This window comes from Rhinolophus ferrumequinum, chromosome 12 (assembly GCF_004115265.2).
Source record: "Rhinolophus ferrumequinum isolate MPI-CBG mRhiFer1 chromosome 12, mRhiFer1_v1.p, whole genome shotgun sequence".
NCBI classification, from domain to species: Eukaryota; Metazoa; Chordata; class Mammalia; order Chiroptera; family Rhinolophidae; genus Rhinolophus; species Rhinolophus ferrumequinum.
In genome coordinates, this window is record NC_046295.1 from 72,061,901 (window position 1) to 72,080,499 (window position 18,599).

The window sequence follows — 18,599 nt, forward strand, 5'->3', positions numbered from 1 at the left end:
TCTCTGTGGCAGTTAGTATTGCAGGAGAGAAGCTTTACTCCTAAAACTTTTATTGATCCAGGCACTAATAAAAAGTAAAGGGTTTTTCGGAGCAAGGTTTTTTTCTTTTTTCCTACCAGAGCAAAGAACATCAGAGCCCTAAAACACAAATTTGTTTTTCTCCCTCTCCCTAAATTTGGGGGGGCTTGGCCTTGTTCAGATTTCACCTCTTCAGGGAGCCCTCCCTGGCTGCGCTGGCCCGTGGTCATCTCTGTCCTCCAGCAGCTAACCAACGCTGCCGCTTGTGTATCTAGTCTGTCCCCCAGAAGGGCTGGGGCGCGGCAGAAGCCTTGTGTTCACCTGAGACCCCCAGGGCAGTGAGAAGCATCGTCCTAGGAGGCAGCAAAAGCTGGACTCTTGACTTCATGTGTCTTTCTGGGTTTGGTTCCTTTGTTGCCCTGTTGTTTTTGCATATGCATTTGTATCGATAAATACTTACTGAGCTCTTCCACCATGCCAGCCCTCCCTCCCCGCCTCCCTGAGGATGCAGTAAGACAGCAGACCTAGCCCTTGGACATACAGAGCCTGCCTTCTGGCAAGAGGGACAAGTAGTCCTAAGTAAAGTAACTCCAGGTTGGGTGGACGTTCCCCCACTGCAGTGTAAGTCAGGGATTTTCGTCTGCTTTGTTCAGCATCTGGATTCCCAATGACTAAAATGGTGCCTGGCACGTGGTTTGCACTTAATAAATATTTGCTGGCTGTATGAGCAAGACGCTATGAAGGAAACAAGCCAGGTGTTTCAGTGAGGAGTAAGGGGGTGGGGCAGGACCTGTTGGAGTGGGGCAGTCAGGGAAGGGCTGAATTCCAAAAGACACCTGGAGCCAGCCTTTCGGGACATGGGGGGTGGAACAAGAACTCCCGCCTTGGCAGCTGAGGACAAAGTCCCAAGGAGGCGAGGCGGGAAAGCCCAGGCTGCTGGTGGGGGGTGGGGCTTGCTGGATGAGGTCACAGAGTAGGCTGCCCCCTCTGCTGACTTCTTCCACCTCTGGAGGACTTTGGATGCTTTTAGAGTGCCGTGGGGAGTTGTGGAAAGGTGGCCAGCCTAGGAGTTTTATAATCAATTTGCATTTCTAAAGGGTCCCTGGGACTCCCTGACAGGGCGTAGGGGTGGGGTGAGGCTGCCAGGGTGGTTTGAGGAGTGGACGGGTGTGAGGGTTTGAGAGGAGGTATCAGTAGGATTTGCTGATGGATTGGATTCTGAAGGCCAAAGCAAGGGAGGATTCCTGGCTGATGAGGCTCTTGGTTTTATCCAGAGAGATGGAGCTCCACTTTGGACATCTGGGCATTTCAGGCTCGAGGTTCCATGAGGCATGCAAGAGGAGATGTCAGGCCAGTGTTGAGATCTGTGAGTCAGGAGCTCAGAGGAGGGGAGGGCTGGGGATAGAAACTTCGGAGTCTTGAGCACACTGAAAGTATTAAAGTGAAGGAGTGCCTGGACTCACCAAAGGAAAGTGCTTTACTGGGGGAGAGGGCCCCGGACCTGAGCCTGAGAAACTATACCTGGAGGAAAGGTGGCCTGTGAGGGAGGAGGGATGCCAGAGGGTGTGGCGGCCTGGGTTTCAGGGAGGGAGCTAGCTGTCCTCCATGGAGTAAAGAGAGGACAGAAACTGGTTGGCACTGGCCACGTAGAGGCCTTTGGGGACCTTGAGGAGAACTACGGAGGTTTTACTCAGTCTGGACAGGTGTGTTGAATAGAAAAAGGTGAGGAAGACGAAGCAGCAGTGTCAGTGAAGTTCAGGCCACTGCCCAGCCTTTCTCGGTCTTTATGGCCTCTGGCCTGGCTCTTTTGGGGGGAGGGCAGGCATCTGGGAGGTGCTGCCTTGTTTCCTGAAAATAAGATCTAGCCGGACAAGCACCTCTAAAGCATCTTTTGGAGCAAAAATTAATGTAAGATCCGGTCTTATTTTACTATAAGACTGGGTCTTATATAAAAGACTGGGTATAATATTATAATATAATATAATGAATATAAAATAATATAATATGCCAGTCTGGGAAGTTAAGGAGGGTCCCGGAGGGGCTCCTGTGAGTCTGGGAGTCTCTGGTTTCAGTTCACCAGCTCACTCAGTGGGTCCCAACCTTGGACATGAGTCGGGATCCTCTGAGCTGAATCCCCAAAGATTCTGACTTGGAGAGTTGGAGTGACCCCTCCCCCAAATGACCTTCCACAGCTCTCTTAGGCCTTGCCTCTCCTCCTCTCTGGTGGGGTCACCTGACCCTGCCCTTCCCCACTCCCTGCTCCATCTCTCTGCGGGCAAGGCCCCCTAAGAAGAGCGTCCTGGAGCTGGTTTTACTCGGCAAGTCTTTCCACCTTGTCTCTAGCAGAGCTAGACTTCATGTACACTAACGGCTTTGCTCTGGAAGTCTCCTTTGTGTTTGGTTTCCAGAGAAGTTTGAGGTCTTTCTCAGGCTATTTTGGTGGCCAGGACCTGATCTCCCCCAAGGCTTGTCTGGCTATGGGCAGTTTAGGATGTGTTTGCTTGGCATGGCGGTGTAGAATTGGGGCCATGCTAAGGTCCGATGGATTCTTAGTGTCTATTGAAAGAATAACACTCAGATCTTTGAACCTTTTGGGCTCCCAGGTTATTTTGTTAATGCTCTCTCTGCACTGGTTAACCAGTGTTTTTGCATCTGTTACTCTGCAGAGGATAGTGTATTTCCTCATTTTACACAGAAGGAAACTGAGGAAAGTGAAAGGACTTGCCCAGTATTCCACAGTTGCTAAGTAACACAACTAGAATTTCAACTCTGGCCTGCAAAGTGCCCAATCAGGCCGCCCTCCCTGACTGGTTAACCGGGTGGTGGAAGACGCAATAGGGGCACCTGCAACACCCAGGGTCCTGCTGCCCTTCAGAATAGTGGCCGTGTGCTCTGCCAGGGCCGCAGGGCCTTCCTCCTGCCTCCTCACCCCGTTTCCTCTGGGGCTCCATCCCGCTCTCCCCAGCACAGATGCTGGTTGCTGTAGGCTTTGGGAAGGGAGAAGGACACTAGCCTTGCACCTGGTTGAGCCTTGGGGGCCCTAGGGGCTGAGGGAGGCTGTTTGTGTGGCGGATGTCGGGTGGCTTGTTTGGCTGCTGCACAGCTCCCCTCAGGAAAGTGAGCTCAGCTGCACCACAACCCCTGGGAGACACCTGAGGATGAGAGGGCCTGCCCCTCATTGGGGAATGGGGAGACTGAGACCCAGAGAAGGCCAAGGTGGGGCTGGGCTCCACCTGGAGAGATGGTGCCTTATGCTGCCCCCTGGCAGGCAGCGTGGCTTTTTGCCCTTACTTCCCTTCCCATGCTCAGCAGACCCCGGCTAGCCTGGGGGTGAGGCGGAGGCAGGCTCTTTTTAGGTTTCAAAGGATTCGGGCCACTGCCCAGCCTTTCTCAGTCTTTATGGCCTCTGGCCTGGCTCTTTTTGGGGGAGGGCAGGCATCTGGGAGATGCTACCTTGTTTCCCCAAAAATAAGACCTAGCCGGACCATCATCTCTAATGCGTCTTTTGGAGCAAAAATTAATATAAGACCGGGTCTTATATAAGACTGGGTATAATATTATAATGTAATATAATATATAATATAACACTGGGTCTTATATAATATAAGACCCGGTCTTATATTAATTTTGCTCCAAAAGACACAGTAGCGCTGATGGTCTGCCTAAGTCTTATTTTCGGGGAAACACGGTAGGAGGGTGGTCTTGCTTGATAGTCACTAAGGTCCCAATCGGACCCCCTCCTTTTTACAGAAAGAAACTAAGACCCAAAGAAAGAAGTGACTTGCCCAGGGTTACTACCCAGGACACTGGTTTCCAGCTTATCTTTGGCGGCTTCCTTCAACTGCGCTAATCTGGCTGGTCTTTCTTAGGTGCTCACTCTGAGTTAGGCTTTGTCTGTAACTCACTGAACTCCTTATGGCCACCCAGTGGGGTTAAATACTATTATTATTGCCCGTTTTACAGAGGGGGAAACTGAGAGAGGCCCAGAGAGGTGACTTGACTTACCTAAGAAGACACAAGTTACAAGTGGCACAGCCCAGATTTGAACTCAGACAGTCTGACTTCAAAGCCTGCGTTCTTAACCACCAGGCTACAGGGCATCAGGCTTATTTGAGTGCCAGGCTCCATAGAAACAGAATGAGGGCAGTAAATCCTTGAATAACCTGGCCCTGCAGAGTTAGGCGTGAGGACTCTAGCTGGCTTTGGCCTTTCTGATGGAGGATGGCCCTATAGCACCTTCTGCCTGCCAAAAAGTTCTGTCTTTATTGGAGGGCTTGCTAGACTAGGCAGTGAGGCACAGGCAGTCAAATCTTTCCTCCTTTCCTGTCCCCTGCCCCCTCTTATCCATCAGCTAGGCAGGCAGGCCCTGCCCACCCTTGGGGACTAGGGGCCCCAGGAGAGCCCCCAGCCCTGCCTCCTCTATTCTTGTGGACAGTGGGAGGGCCTTGGCCAGCTTATCTGAGCCCAGGGTTTGGAAGGACAGCTCCCCTCACCTGCCACCACCTCTAGCCATGCAGCTCGTCCAGGAGGGCACTGAGGCCCGGCTTGTGAAGTGCCCCACCCCTACAGGGCTGGCAGACACCCCTCTCTCCCTCCTCCTATGTTCACCTTGACCTGGCCTGACATGATTTCCAGTTTTCTCATCTGCAAGAAGGGGGAAAGAAGAGAACCTACCTCACAGGGTTCTGGGGCCCAGATGAAAGTCCAGTGTTGGGGCACCTGTGACAAGTGATTGCTCATCCTGACCCCCTTCATTTCTCCATGAAGGAAAGGTGCTGGTGACTGGACCAGGTGGGGCCTGGGTGTCATTCTGGGGAAAGCTGGGCCTCTGGGAGGTGGAGGGAGCAGGTGGGAGAAAGCATCCTGGCTTTGGCTGACCTCACGGGGCTGGGTCCCAGCTTTGCTGCAGACTGTGAAATCCTCTGCCCGCTGCAGCTCCTCTGTAAGGTGGGGGTCTGGTAATGCCTTCCTGTGAAGTGGTTGTGAGGAGCAATGAGGCAGTGCTATGAAATGCTGAGTGCTGTGCTGGGTGCAAAGTGAGCGAGTGAATGAGTGAGTGCTGCCATTACTATATTAGGTTGGTAGTAGTATTTTTAAGATGTGGCCCCATTGTTTGGGGGATCCTTGGGAACTTTGGGTGAAATACAGATTTTTACTATAGTGCATTTCATCTAAAGTCTTCCTTAGAAGCCCAACGCCTTCGATTTGATCATGTCTTTCGGGGGGTTTTCTGTTTTTTTGATGTCCTATTTTCTGTACAGAAAAAGGGATCTGTGCCTTTAAGTCCCCTGCTGGCCTGATGGGATACTGGCCCTTTAAAAGCACATTACAGAGAGTTGGAACTTAGCCTTTGTTTAACTAGCCTCATTAGTCCCAGCGGACAGGGCTGGAGTAGTATGTCCAGGACCAGAGCTGGGTTGGACTGGCTGGGCCCAGTGGGGAACAGTGGGCAACAGGCTGGCTGGCCTGGCCCTGTGGTTTCCCGGGCCTGGTGAGCTTGGCAGCCACGCTGAGGGATGGTGAGTGGCCTGAACGGAGGTTGGAAGGAGGGAGGCTGCCAGCCTCAGGGCCACCAACCAGCCTCCTGGGCCCAGGGCGATCTAAGTGAAGGGGTGGGAGCTGCTGGTCAAGGAGGGGCTGTCACAGATGCCAACCCTGGGTGGGGCTGAGGAGTCCCCCAGGGATGGTGTCTGCTTCTCTGTAGACACCTACTGCCAGCCGAGAATGTGGAAGCAATTAGGATAGCACCGCCGGAAAGCAAGAAACCGAGAAGTGTTGTGGCTGTTTTTAGTTTTCAAAAAAAGAGGAAATCGGTGTCATTTGCTTCTTTCTGCAGACAAGCCCCGGTGGCTCTGTGGTGTGCTCCACTGAGAACGGGAAATGCTGGGAACTGCTGGAAAGTTTTCTGAGCTGAGGAGCTCGGCCTTTGCTCTGAGTCACCCAACCCTGGGCTGGGCTGGACTGGGTGAGGCTGTGCCGCGATTTGGGGTCCATGTCACGTACCCCCAACTCCCTAGCGAGTCTCTTCTTTTTCCCTCTTTCTCCCTGCCCATGTCTGTTCCCTGAAACATTGGCCTGCAGGGTGGGGTGGTGGAAGACCAGGCTGTGTCTGGGCCTGGAGTGTGTTTTGCTCCAGCGTAAATATTTGGGACAGTTGTCAGGAGCCAGGTCACTGTGATGCAGCAGTCTTTACTGGGGGAGTCCCCCGTCTCTGAGAAGTCAGAAATCTGGCTTGTTACAGACTTGCTTGTAGAAGGCTTGTGAGGAATAAAGGAGCTGCCTGGCTTGTTACAAGTGTCCCTCTGTCCTAGCTACTTTCACTGATCACATTCCCACCAGCTCGGTGTCCATCTCACCATTTTCCTGACAGGGGAAATGATTTGCCCAGGGCCATACAGGAGCAGAAAAGGCAGGGCTCAGTGTAGTTGTGGTGACTCAGGGTTGCTGGAAGTTATTTGAAAGTTGATCACACGATTTCTGTAGGTTTTGTGACAGCCTGAGGCGTTGACAGGCAGTGCAGAGCGTTTGAAAATTGGAGCCCAGATGCCAGGCCTGCAGCCCTGCCCTGGTGCCTGTGAACTCTGACCTTGAGCGAGCTGCTGGGCCTCGCTGAGCCGCCACTCGAGCCTCCACTTTCTGGTGTACATTGGGGTGGGTGCGTAGGGGCAAACCCTGGAGGGAGGTGTGAGTTCTGCGGGGCAGGTGGTGGTCTTTGAGCCAGCCCTTGACAGACAAGTCAGACTTAGCTGCTGGGCGTGGCCTAAGAGGAGGTGGGCAGCCCAGGGTGACTGGGGCCCCATGGGGCTGAGATGGGCTGGGACGCACCTTGGAAGCTGTGTTTAAAGTGTATAGTTTTATTAGCTGGAATCCCGTCAGCCAGGTGGCAAATGACAGATAGGGCTAGCTCATCCTAGAGTCAGCCAGTGTGGGGTAGGAAAAGAGGACGGGTTCTTGGTATCTGTCACACCGTCTCAGCTTTTGGAAGGCCCTCAGGATCTCAGAGCCTCAGTTTCCATAACTGTAGTCGGGCGGCTGGGCTACCTGAAGTTCAGATGTGTGGGGCTTGTTGCATGTGGAGCCAGTGGCTGCCTCGTGCCCTTCCCACGGGCCTGGAGCAATGCTGTGTGTTGGGTGAGTAGGTGCTGGAGAGTCACAGATGGCTTTGATGCACGGCCCCTAGGAGCAGGAGGAACTCACCAGTCACACCCCAGATTTTTTTTTGACATTTCTCTGAGTTTCAGCCTTTTGCTGGTGGCCTGGGAGCCTGTGGGTTGCTGGCACCACCCCTCCTGCTGTTTTGCTGCCGTTGAGTGTTCCTGGCTGTTTCCTGCTAGTGACAATCTGAGAAGCAAAGCTCTGAGGCCCCACTGGGATTCCCAGATACCAGGCTTTGGGAGGAAGGGGGAGTGGGGGTCCCAAGGCCCCAGGCACAGAGGTGGCATAGTGGAGGTGCTCAGTAACTGTATACTGGGGCGCAGGACTTACTAGCCCGTGAGTTGGAAGGTGTTAGCATAGTGAACTTGCAGCAGGCTCTGGCAGGAGACAGGTGAGAAAGCTGGGGTGCAGGAGAGGCCAGCCTGAGGTCTGCTTTCTTGGCCGAGAGCCCCTTCCCCTTCCTGTCTTTGCCTCTTGTCTTCTTGAGGCCACAAAGCCCCTCTGTCCCAAATGGTGGCTGGGATTGAAGAGACAGCAGATGAGCATTGGGGCTGGAGCCTAGGATGCCAGCGCTTGTTCCCAGATGCCGCCATCTCTCCTTAAATGGGACTGTGAGGTGCCTACTTAAAACGGCAGCACTCTCTCGCCTGCTCTGGTAGGTGGGGGGGGAGCTGCTGAGGTTCCGTGGGTCAGTGGGAGGAGGCAGGAGGCTTTTGGGGAGCCCACACGCGAGCAGGGCCGGGAGGGCTCTGCCTGCTGGGCGGAGTGAGAGGTGTCTTGGACATGTCAGTGGGCCCAGGGAGGAGAAGACTGAGCTTGCAGGGAGGAAACACCTCGGCCAGGGCTTTGAACCATTCTCAAGAACGGCCCAAGGGGAGAAGCTGGGGACGGGCAGTCAGGCAGAGGCCAGCACGTGTGCAATGGGCTGCAGTCTGGCTACTCTGGGGTTGACAGTGTCGGGTTGTGGCAGCTGAGGCTGGGGTTTGAGTCCTGGGGCTGGGCGTGGCGCTTTACTCAGGGTGACTAAGGGTGCTTACAGTTTGGGATGTCACCCTGCCTGATCTTTCAGAGCAGTTGGGCCAGGCTTGGTGCTTTCTCCTGGGGACCAGGGAGGGGGTGGAAAGCGGTCCCTGCTCAGAAGCAAGAGGGGCACATGGCCCTCAGCTCACTTTCGATTTGCCCAAATCTCATCCTGTTGAATGAGTGTTCCTCACATTCTCTTGTTTTAAAATTCAGGGCACTTTGCTGTTCCACTGAGGTTTATGAATGTTTAAAAACTGCTTTGCGGTCCCCAAAGTAATTTGACAAGTCTGACAGCTATTGATTAAAAACCCAAAATTATTCAGGTTGCAGGAGGACTTGAGGGGATTAGATGGAAAGTTTTTTTGTTTCTTCTCTCTCTGCATGCCCTTTGTCCCCACCCCTGCCCCCACCCCCCGAAAAAAAGAAATAAGATGTAGGGAGGTAAATGTGTTCCCGAATGTGTTTTGAAAAGTCCATTAGGCTGTAGGGCTGTACTGGGAAGCGTGGGGATGGGGTATGGCCAGGATGCTGAGGGTGCCTCTCCCGTTCGGGGGCCAGAACCAGCACCCCTGCATCCCGGGTCTCTCCCCGAGCTTGTGGCCCAAGTCGCCAGCAGGCAGCAATGAGGTGTCAGTCACTCTGACGATATGACGGTGATGGCGGAGGCGATAGCTGTAGTAGTTAGTATGTGGTCCCTTATGTTTATAAGAAGTTGACATGTGTGTGGGGGGTGTGTGGCACTTTCTGAAGCAGCTCAGCAGGTGAGGAAACAGCAGCCTAAAGAGAGGAGGGAAGGGCCGTGCAGCAAGTCTGTGGGTCCAAGGCAAACAGGCTGGGCCCCAGGTCGCAGGCAGAGATTCAGGGTCCAGGACAGGAGCTGGCTGGAGCCCTGGGCTGATTGGGTGGCCGGCCTCCAGGCCTAGCCCAGTGTGAAGTACGTCCCAGGACCGTCCCACAGAAAGTGAGTGATCCATTAGGATCCCAGCTTTCACTTCTGGACCATGTGACCTGGCTAAACCACTCTTCTCTCCAAGCCTCGGCTTCCTCTGCTGTCCTGAAGCTTCCTTCATCTAATCCTTTACATTAACTGGGGTGTGTGCAGGAAAGGTCTGTGTGCAGCCAGGGCTCATCCGACCTGTTTGCGTTCCTGCTCCCCCTTTCCACTGGGGCGATGCTGCCTTTTGTGCAGGCTTGTTAAGAGAAGGCATTGATGTGCCTATCTTGGTAAGAACACCTGTCGCACAGCTGACCACCTAGTAGGTACTTAGTAAGTGGCTGTTAAGTCCAGGCTGTCACAGTGCTGGCAATTCAGTCAGCATATGTGGAGCCACAGCACGAATAAGCCTCCCAGGCCTCCTATCTTGGTTGCCAGGGTGTGGATCTTCCTTTGCCAGCTCAGCCCTATGGTGTCAAGGGGAAAAACAGGCTCCCCTCCCAGCCCAGGGCTCGGGATGGGTATGGGGACAGGGTCACATTTCCAGTGACTGCTAGGACCTGCCCCCTTGCCTTGGACTGCGAGAACCCAGGGCCAAAAGGGACCGCGCCCCCAGGGAAGGCGCTGGCATCCCAGGAAGCCTTCCCAAGCTGGGTGGCCAGCCTCCCTGCCTTTTAAGGACAGGCTCTCTCTCCAGATCCCTTGGGGGCCGCTAGGCGGCTGCATTCTTCTTCCCTCCCCTGGGACCCTAGCTGGGGCAGGAGTGAGCGCTGGCCTTCTGAACAGCCCGTTCCCAGGCCAGCAAAGCGAGGCTGGGCCTGGAGAGAGATGCGTCCGCTGGGTGTTTCGGGTGGGACATTGTGCTGTTTGTGTCCTGCCGCTGGATTCCCCAGAGATCAGCGCCCTCACTCTGACTGTGTGCCAGGACCCAGATCCTACCGTGGACAGAGATTCCAGCCCCGCAATCTGGACCTGCCAGGCTCTGACAGGCAGAAGCATGGTTGGCACGTTCTGATCTGACTGCAGAGTCCACAGGTCCTGCCAGGCCTCGGGTGGGCATCTCCTCTGTGGAGACTAACTTCACCCGGGATTTCTACCCCCCAGGCCCGGCTATGACAATGGGAAGTGGCACGGGACCGCACAAGCTTGTGAGCGGGAGGGTGGGTTTGGGGGACTCTGCTCTAGAGTCATAGGCAGAGGGACTACAGTGGCCCGCTCAGCGGGGTCTCCTGCTCACTCCCCAGGTACACTTCTCTCCCTTTTTTTCACTTCAGGAAATTAAAGCCCTTTTTTTGAGGCATCCCAGCATTTGTGTAGAAGTAGTTTGTCCTGCTTTGCAGATGGAGAAAACTGAGGCATGGAGAAGCTAAGGGATTTGAGTCATCAGGGGAAAGGGACAGAGGATGGCCTGGCAAGTCCCTGTCTTGTCACCCCAAATGTCAGGAGTGTCACCTACCCTAGAAACGCCAGCCTTGATAACAGCGTGCACATCCTCCCTCAGCCTTCTTCACAGCTGTACCCTCTCCTACAGTGGTGTCTGGCAGCGAGGCCAGTGAATGGAACAGATAAAGGGTACAGGGACTGCCACGCGTGACTGACTGAGTCACTGCATTTACTCCTGCTCTCCCGAGCATCTCACCTGCATGAGCTCATTTGATCCTTAAAGCAGCCCTTCGAGGAAGGGCAGTCATTCTCCCCACTTATAGATGGGGAAACCGAGGCCTGGAGCGGTGAGTGACTTAAAAGTACTCCCTCCAAGTTGCATGTTTTATAAGGAATGGAGACTAGAGTTGCTCCTATAGCCAGGCACCCTTGACACTAGGCCCTCCTGCCAGTTCCCAGCAGCAGGGCGTGTGCGTGTGTGTGTATGTGTGTGTGTGTGTGTGTGTGTGTGTGTGTGTGTACACTCCTGGGCCTCGTTCCACTGCCTGCCTGGCCTGTTACCCCAATAACCCCCTAGCAGTGCCGGCACCCTGTCTGCGGCATGTTTAAAAGGGTCTCCCAGTTCCTGCTTGCACGCCTCCAGAGACAGGGTACCTGCTCCCTCTAAACCAAACCAGCCAGGCCCATGTGGGGACAGCTGTGACTGAGCTGGAATTGGCCTCCCCTGGTTCCGGCCCTGCCCTCTGGGCATGCAGGGCCGCACACTCTGCCCCTTTGAGATGTGGAGGGTGACTCTGAGCCTCTTACCTTCCGGGCTATCCAAGCCCACTGTCCACTCCCCCGGCCCGTAGCTGGGAACATCCTCCCCATGTCAGAAAGGGCTTTTGGATTATTGCACATTTTGGTTTTGGGTCTCCTCCCTCCTTGAAATAATGGGGAATTTGCTAAACTTCTGTGTCACTAACCTTTTAAGAGAAAAAAGGATGGAGTTGGAAAACAGCTCGTGGGTTGGCTGGAGAACTATCAGATAAGGCTGTGGCTCAGGAGCTGGGACAAAGTCCCGTTGTTCCTGCTCCCCGGCCTCACAATGAGCTGCTGTTGGGGCCTGGCTGTATCTCCAGCAGCAGCTTTGCCCGTGCCCATGCCATGCCCATGTTTCCTGGGCTCCTGGGCCCTCGGCAGGGGCTGCCCCAGCCCAGCCAGCAGCCCCAGCTCTTCCTCCTGGACCTGGCATGAGTGGGTCCCGGGGAGCAGGTCAGCGGGCCGTGGGTCTTTGCCTGCCCGTGGGACCAGCCTTATGCTGATGGAGTGAGTCTTGGGCTCTGCTGAACGGGGTTCAAATCCCACTTGGCGTCTTGCCACCCGTGCAATCTTGGGCAAGCCACCGGCCTTTCTGAGGCGTGGAAGGTGTGCAACCTCCGTCTTGATGGGTTGGCATGAGAATGAGGTGAGGAGACAGCTGGGAAAGGGGCGTGGAGTGGGGGCTCAGCCACACCGTCTGGGTGTGAGCTCTTGTCTGTGTGCAGAGACCAGGGACAGCGTGGTGGTGGTGGCGTTTGGCCTGGGCTTTGAAACCTGAGAAAGAAGGATTTCTTTCGTTAGGCAGGGAAGGTGAGGGGGTAGGTGGCACAGGTTCAGGAAACAGCGTGGGCTTAGGCCCCCAGAGGGCAAGGACGGTCATGGTCAGTCAGGGACCAGCTAGGAGGAGCAGCAGCTAGGTCACTGGTCAGTGTGCTGGGAGGGGAGGTGGAGAAGGGGGCCGTCTAGGGAGGTCCGGGCAGCATCGGGCTTATCTACAGACCTTGAGGGCAGAGCGGAGGGATGGGAGTGAAGCCATGCTGGGTAGAGGGGCCGGTCTGGCGGGCCGGGGCTGCTGTGGTCTAGACGGAGAAGGCCAGTGGGGCACCCCTACCCCGCTGCCACACGCCCTGGCCAAGACAACTCGGTAGCTTAGGGGTCCAGGGCAGGTCTCACTACCCTGTGGCCTGGGAATCATGGCACCACCTCTTCCTGGGAAGTGTGAGGATTTCATGCCACCACACAGGGCTGCGGTCGGAGCCTGGCCTGCCCTGGGCAGGAGCAGCCTGGCCCCGGGAGGAGCCACTAGGCCTCTCTGGGCTGGCCTTGTCCCCATTCCTCCTCCTTCCAGTGAGCTCGGTCGGGTCTGCTGCACGTCCGCCCACGTGGAAAGCGCTGGGGTGATGGGGAGGGTCAGGGCTGCCCGGCTGCCGCCAGCTTGCCTTCCTGTGAGCTTGCCCACAGCCCTCTACGAGCCGGGAACCTTCCCAATGAGGCCTGGGCCAGCTGGGGCATGTCTGTGGGGCAGAATGGTGGGGAGGAAGGGGAGGATTCTGCAGCCACAGGTTCCAGGCTCTGGCTGCTTTGGAGTCTGGCCTGGACCTGTTGGGCTCCTGGCTAGAGAACCAGGGCCCCGTGGGTCTCCCTGGGCAGGAGGCAGCCCGCATGTACCAGCTCCTCCCTTTGCACTTCCTGGGTCCCTACTCCACCCGCCCTGACTCCCAGCATCCTTACCTGGCAGGGGTTTCCAGGCGGGGCCAGAAAGCAGCCTGATCCCTACCTGCAGGCTGGGTTTTCAGCCCTGGATGCAGGCCTAGGAGGCTGTGGGTCCCAGCCATTCCTAGGTCAAGTGACTTCCCGGCATCCGAGGCAGGGCTTCTCGTGCACTGAGGTACGAAGCCCCATTCAAGAGGGAGGCATGGAGTCTGCCCCCTGAGGTGGGCAGCCCAGGGTGGTGGAATCTCATCGAAGGGGACGGCAGACCCACCCATGGCAGTGGTCAGTACTATGATGGGGGAGGAGACTGGGCCATTCGAGCAGGGCCTGGAGGGCTCACCAAGGGGAGAGCCGATCAGCACCCAGCATGGGGTGACGTGGCAGACCACAGTGCATGTGTGTGAAACGTTGCCTCCCAGAGAGAGGGTGCTGGCAGAGCAGAGGCACCCCGGCTGCGACGCAGTGGGCTTGGGCCTCACTGAGAAGTACCATGCACGGGCCCTGCGGAGGTCTGGGTTGGTTCTAACCTGATTTCAGCCTGTCTCACAGGCTCCCTCTGGTCTGTCCATTCCTCTAGAGCTTTCAGAAGTTCCGCCTGAGGGCATCGATACAGCTCAAGTTATCTGAGCCCTACCGTGTGCCAGCTTTGTGCTAGGCATGGGGGAGCGGTAGGGGGAAGACTGACTGGGTCTCTTGGGTTGGGCTGTGGGGTCCCCAAGGGCTGGGGTCCCAGTTCCAGCTCTGACTCCCAGGCAGCGCCTAGCACAGGACTCCATGATGCCTGTTGCCATGGAGATTTGGAGTTTGGGGGTGGGAGGTGGCGTCCGTCAGCCTATGAGGCCCTCTGGGCAGAGCCCGTCCGCTTGTCTCTGGATTCTTGAGCCCACACATAGTGGTTTTAGCCCTCTTTACCCCACCTGGTCGTGGAAGGAGGTTACAGGATGTGTGCCCTGCGGGGAAGTGTGTGGTGATGCTGCCAGACCTCATGGGCCTGAGATAGGGACTTTGCTCGGTGAGGCAGGGAGAGACTGATGGACTGAGCCCTGGGTCATTGGAGGCCAGGAGCTGAACGGCAGAGGGACTGGGGAAAGAAGGACTGGGTGAGTTAAGCCCAGGGCGGGTTCCATGCCAGCTCCCGGGGGCTCTAGTGCATACTGCTGTGCGCTGGTGGTTCTAGAAAGGGACATTCACCTCTCTCAGGTAGACCCTACCGAGCACCGCTGCAGGTGCTATGTGAGGTGTGTGATGTGCTGAGGAAACCGAGGCTCAGAGAGAGAGAGTCATTTGCCTAGAGCCACAAAGCCGGTGACCAGTGAAGCCAAGTCTGCCAGCCAGTCCAGGTTTGGGCTCCTCTTGGGCACCTCTGCTCTTTGTGCCTGTGTTGGGCCCACTGACCCTGGCCTGGGGCCCGAATCCCTAGTATGTAGATCCGGCCTGGCTTGAGTCTCGGCATCTTGGGTACTGTGCAGATGGCTGCATCCCTTCCATTTTGAGCCGCACTGTCCTCATCTGTAAAATGGGTGCACCAGGGGTCCGTTTGGCTTGCTTGCCTCAAGTGGGGCTGGGGGTGGAGTGGGATGGTATATGAGAAAGGGCTTTGTTGGCAGTGACATTCTGGACGAATGGGTGGCTGCTCTGGTCTTGGATGGGGACCAGGGCTGAGGGGAAGGGGGGTGGGGAAGGCTGCCTGGGTGGGGTCAGCTCTTTCCCGTGGGTCTCTGAGTCCCCTTAGAAGCCAAGCCAGACCCTACCCCGTACTCAATGCTGACTTTCAACTCCTGAATTGGTGGCGTCGTCCTCAGCCGCTTGCTCCCTTAGAGGCTGAACCACTTACCCAGAGTCCTGCAGTGGGCAAAGGGACTGATAAGGGGTCTCTGTGACACCACCCCCACAGTGCCCCCCTCCCCCGCCAAGTCTCTCTGAGATGAAAAGGGTGGTGGGAGTTGAGAGGGAAGTGATTGCCTCCTGCTGGGGGTCTGGGCAGACTTCCTGGAGGAGAGGGCAAGGGAGGGGAGTGGGGGCCAGCCTGACACAGCTGCTGTCCCCCTCCAGGTCCCATCTGATGCCGAGGCTGAAAGAGTCTCGCTCCCACGAGTCCCTGCTCAGCCCCAGCAACGCAGTGGACGCGCTGGACCTCAGCATGGAGGACGACGTGGTCATCAAGCCTGTTCACAGCAGCCTCCTGGGCCAGGACTACTGCTTCGAGGTGGGTCACGTCGGGGCGGGCAGGCGCCAGCAGCCTCTCCTGGCCAAGGGTTGGTCCTCCAGACACCCTCCTGGAGTGCTCGGTGGCCTCGGCTTTGGGACACTGGCTAGAATCTGCTCACAGCTTTCGGCTCCTGAGACCAGGTGGAGCTGGGAGGTCGGAGGCTTCGTTCCTTCTCTGTGGGCTCCTTGGGGATGGACCAGCTCTGTCCTCCATGCTGGCGAGGGCAAGGGCCCCCGGGGGTGAAAGGGGGTAAAAGCTCTTGCGGAATTGCTCAAGCCCCAGGGCCCGTGTCTCGAACCTGCTCACCCTCCTTTGAAAGCCCCCAAATTCATTGTGGGATAGTGGAGAGGGCCCCTTTTCTGGCCCGGTCTCACCCCTATAAAGTGAGCCAGAACCTTTCCTGCTCTAGCTTCTGTGACCCAAGGTTTGAGAGCAAGCAGAAGGCAGCAGCCGAACCTGGCAGGGCTGTATCTGGGGTTGCTGTCCAGTCCCTCACTATAGTTGGGGAATCTGAGGCCCAGAGAGGGCAAGACGTCAGAGGTCACAATAAGCCTCAGGCCAAGCCAGGACCAGGGTAATGAATGTCGCAGGTGTTCCTGGGGGTTGCTGACTGCTTCTCTCATTATTCATATTCTCTTCCCATCTCACCCTCCACTCCCACCCACAAGGATTTTGCATAATTAGGGGAGCTCTCTGATAGAGGAATGAGCCTGGTAATGAAAATCAGCCATTCGGGGACAAATGTGGCAACCTCCTGGCACCCCAGCCCCAGGGAAAGAGTAGAATGTGCCCCAGCCCTGTGCCTGTTTCTGGTTCAAGACGCGTGGTCCAGCCGGGCTCCTTGTGGGCTCTGACTTCTTTGCCTGGGACGGGCTGAAGATGGTGCCTGGCACTTGTCCACAGCAGGGGTGCTGTGGCTTGGCTTGTGCAGGCCCTTAAATGGCTGGAGGAGTCTGGCTGCCCGCTGCAGAGCTCTTGGCATGGTGCTGGGGACAGGGGAACAGAGCAGGAGCAGTTTGGGCTGGGCGCCATCACCTGGAGGAAACTGGAGGATGAGCAAGAGCCCCACGGTGAGGGGAGGGTAAGAGTTCCCGGCAGGAGGACCCCAGGGCCCAGCACACCCCGACAGCCCAATTCTCATTTCTCCAGTCTGGCCCCCAAAGTGTTAAGTTTCTGTGACCATCACTGTCACTTGCCAAAGAGAACTGTCAGGAGGTGTCAGCCAAGGCCTGAGTGGTCCTTGTGTCTCCCCATGGTTGTGCCTGTGGGTCCCCCTGAGGAAAGAGACTCGGGTCTTCTCCACTCCCATCGTTGGGAGAGAGGGGTTGGAGTCAGAAAGATACTGTCCTATAGACAGAGGCGCTGAGGCAGGCCGGGGGAGCCAGGACAGCACCAGGTGGTACAGGGCTGGGCCACTGTGTCACTTGCTCTGGGACAGTGACCTCAGTGCCGCCAGCAGATGTGACCTACAGGGGCCATTCTGAGCCTCGTTCTGCCTCCTCCCTGAGATCGTGCGACAGACCTGGCAGCCGAAGCCCCCCGAACCCCAGAGGCCTTCTGCCATGCCCTGCTTTGCTGTGTTACCCTCCCCTGTGACACTGTCCTGTCCGTCCCCGTAGGTGACAACGTCATCAGGAAGCAAGTGCTTCTCCTGCCGGTCAGCAGCCGAGCGGGATAAGTGGATGGAGAACCTGCGGCGAGCAGTACACCCCAACAAGGTAGGCCTGTGCCCCCTGCCCAAAGCCGGGGGCGTTGAGCTTAGACTCAGAGCAGAAGCACAGCCTCCGACACGAGGGAGGAGAGGTGGGGGTCTCTGGTGTGGCTGGGATGGGGGTGGGAGCAGCCGCGTGGACACAGGGCCAGGTGGGCAGCAGGGTTGGGCCCCGGAAGACGAGTTTGTTGGCCAGACTGATCAGGCGCGTTGGGCCTCGAAGCCACACACAGGAGGCTGGCCAGGGAACCGCGTATCAGGCTGGTGGGGAGGTGGTGCTGACATCCTTCTGCCTGGGTCTCTTGTCCTCACTCCCCCGGGCCGGTTCCTGCTCACCCATCCAGCTCCAGCTTAGACAACTGTCCTGTGCTCAAGTGAACATGGCCAGCCCAGGCTCAGGCCCTCTGTTTCCACGGTCCCTGGGCCTCTCCCATCGGCTTCATGGGACCCCAGCTGTAGTCACTCACTTCTGTGTCTGCCTCCCTGGCTGACCTGATGCCTGGGCTGTGCTGGTCACTGTCACATCAGTACAGAAGGTGCCTCAGCAGTGGTCATCTCTTAGGCGACTTTACAGAAGAGCTAATAAACAGCACAGTGGCCGCCTCTGTGCCAAGCACTGTGCGAACCTCGTACTTCCTCTCACACTAGTTATTCCTGTTCTGTAGAAAAGGGAACTGAGGCTCAGATTCAGTCACTTGCCCAAGATCAGTGAGCTAGTACGAGGCAGAGCAGAGGTCCAGCCCCGGGTCACACTGTCAGGCTCCACAGCTGCCCCTGGCCCTCCCCACCACCCTCCAGGATCCCCTCCACAGCTCCGGGCCGGGCGGTGGCAGGGAGCTGGCCCCCCAGTGACCCCAGTTCCCCTTGGGCATGTGCAGGACAACAGCCGGCGTGTGGAGCACGTCCTGAAGCTGTGGGTGATCGAGGCCAAGGACCTGCCAGCCAAGAAGAAGTACCTGTGCGAGCTGTGCCTGGATGACGTGCTCTACGCCCGCACCACGGGCAAGCTCAAGACGGACAACGTCTTCTGGGGTGAGCACTTCGAGTTCCACAACCTGCCGCCCCTGCGCACCGTCACTGTCCACCTGTACCGGGAGACCGACAAGAAGAAGAAGAAGGAGCGCAACAGTTACCTGGGCCTGGTGAGCCTGCCCGCCACCTCAGTGGCCGGGCGGCAGTTCGTGGAAAAGTGGTACCCGGTGGTGACGCCCAACCCCAAGGGCGGCAAGGGCCCCGGGCCCATGATCCGCATCAAGGCGCGTTACCAAACCATCACCATCCTGCCCATGGAGATGTACAAGGAGTTTGCCGAGCACATCACCAACCACTACCTGGGGCTCTGCGCGGCCCTCGAGCCCATCCTCAGTGCCAAGACCAAGGAGGAGATGGCGTCGGCCCTGGTGCACATCCTGCAGAGCACGGGCAAGGTGAAGGTGCGTGTGCGGGCCCAGGGAGGGCTCCCCCACGCCGCGTGGCCCTGTGCGAAGGCCTGAGGAGGCAGGAGGTTGCCTGCTGTTCCCCATGTCTGCGTCGTGGATTTCAGCCCTAACGGGGGCACTGGTCACGGCCAGGTGGGCCCCCTAAACCCAAGAGTTGCATCGTAGAGGGGGGGTCTTTGTGCTCCTGCCCCCCTGCTGGTGGTTCAGCTGATC

At 57.0% G+C, this 18,599-nt stretch overlaps 1 protein-coding gene across 10 annotated transcripts in view; it reads left to right on the forward strand.

The window, feature by feature from the left end:
- Positions 1-18,599, forward strand: part of DAB2IP (DAB2 interacting protein) — a 184,754-nt gene that overhangs the window by 140,780 nt on the left and 25,375 nt on the right. For 8 of the 10 annotated variants that reach the window (XM_033122302.1, XM_033122300.1, XM_033122305.1 and 5 more), the window contains 3 exons: positions 15,080-15,233; positions 16,856-16,954; positions 17,826-18,380. In XM_033122302.1, coding sequence (XP_032978193.1) covers positions 15,080-15,233; positions 16,856-16,954; positions 17,826-18,380 — 808 coding nt within the window. Of the gene's footprint in view, positions 1-5,398; positions 5,538-11,680; positions 11,961-15,079; positions 15,234-16,855; positions 16,955-17,825; positions 18,381-18,599 lie in introns of those variants that run through there. The other 2 variants (XM_033122309.1, XM_033122307.1) reach the window with 2 other exon arrangements.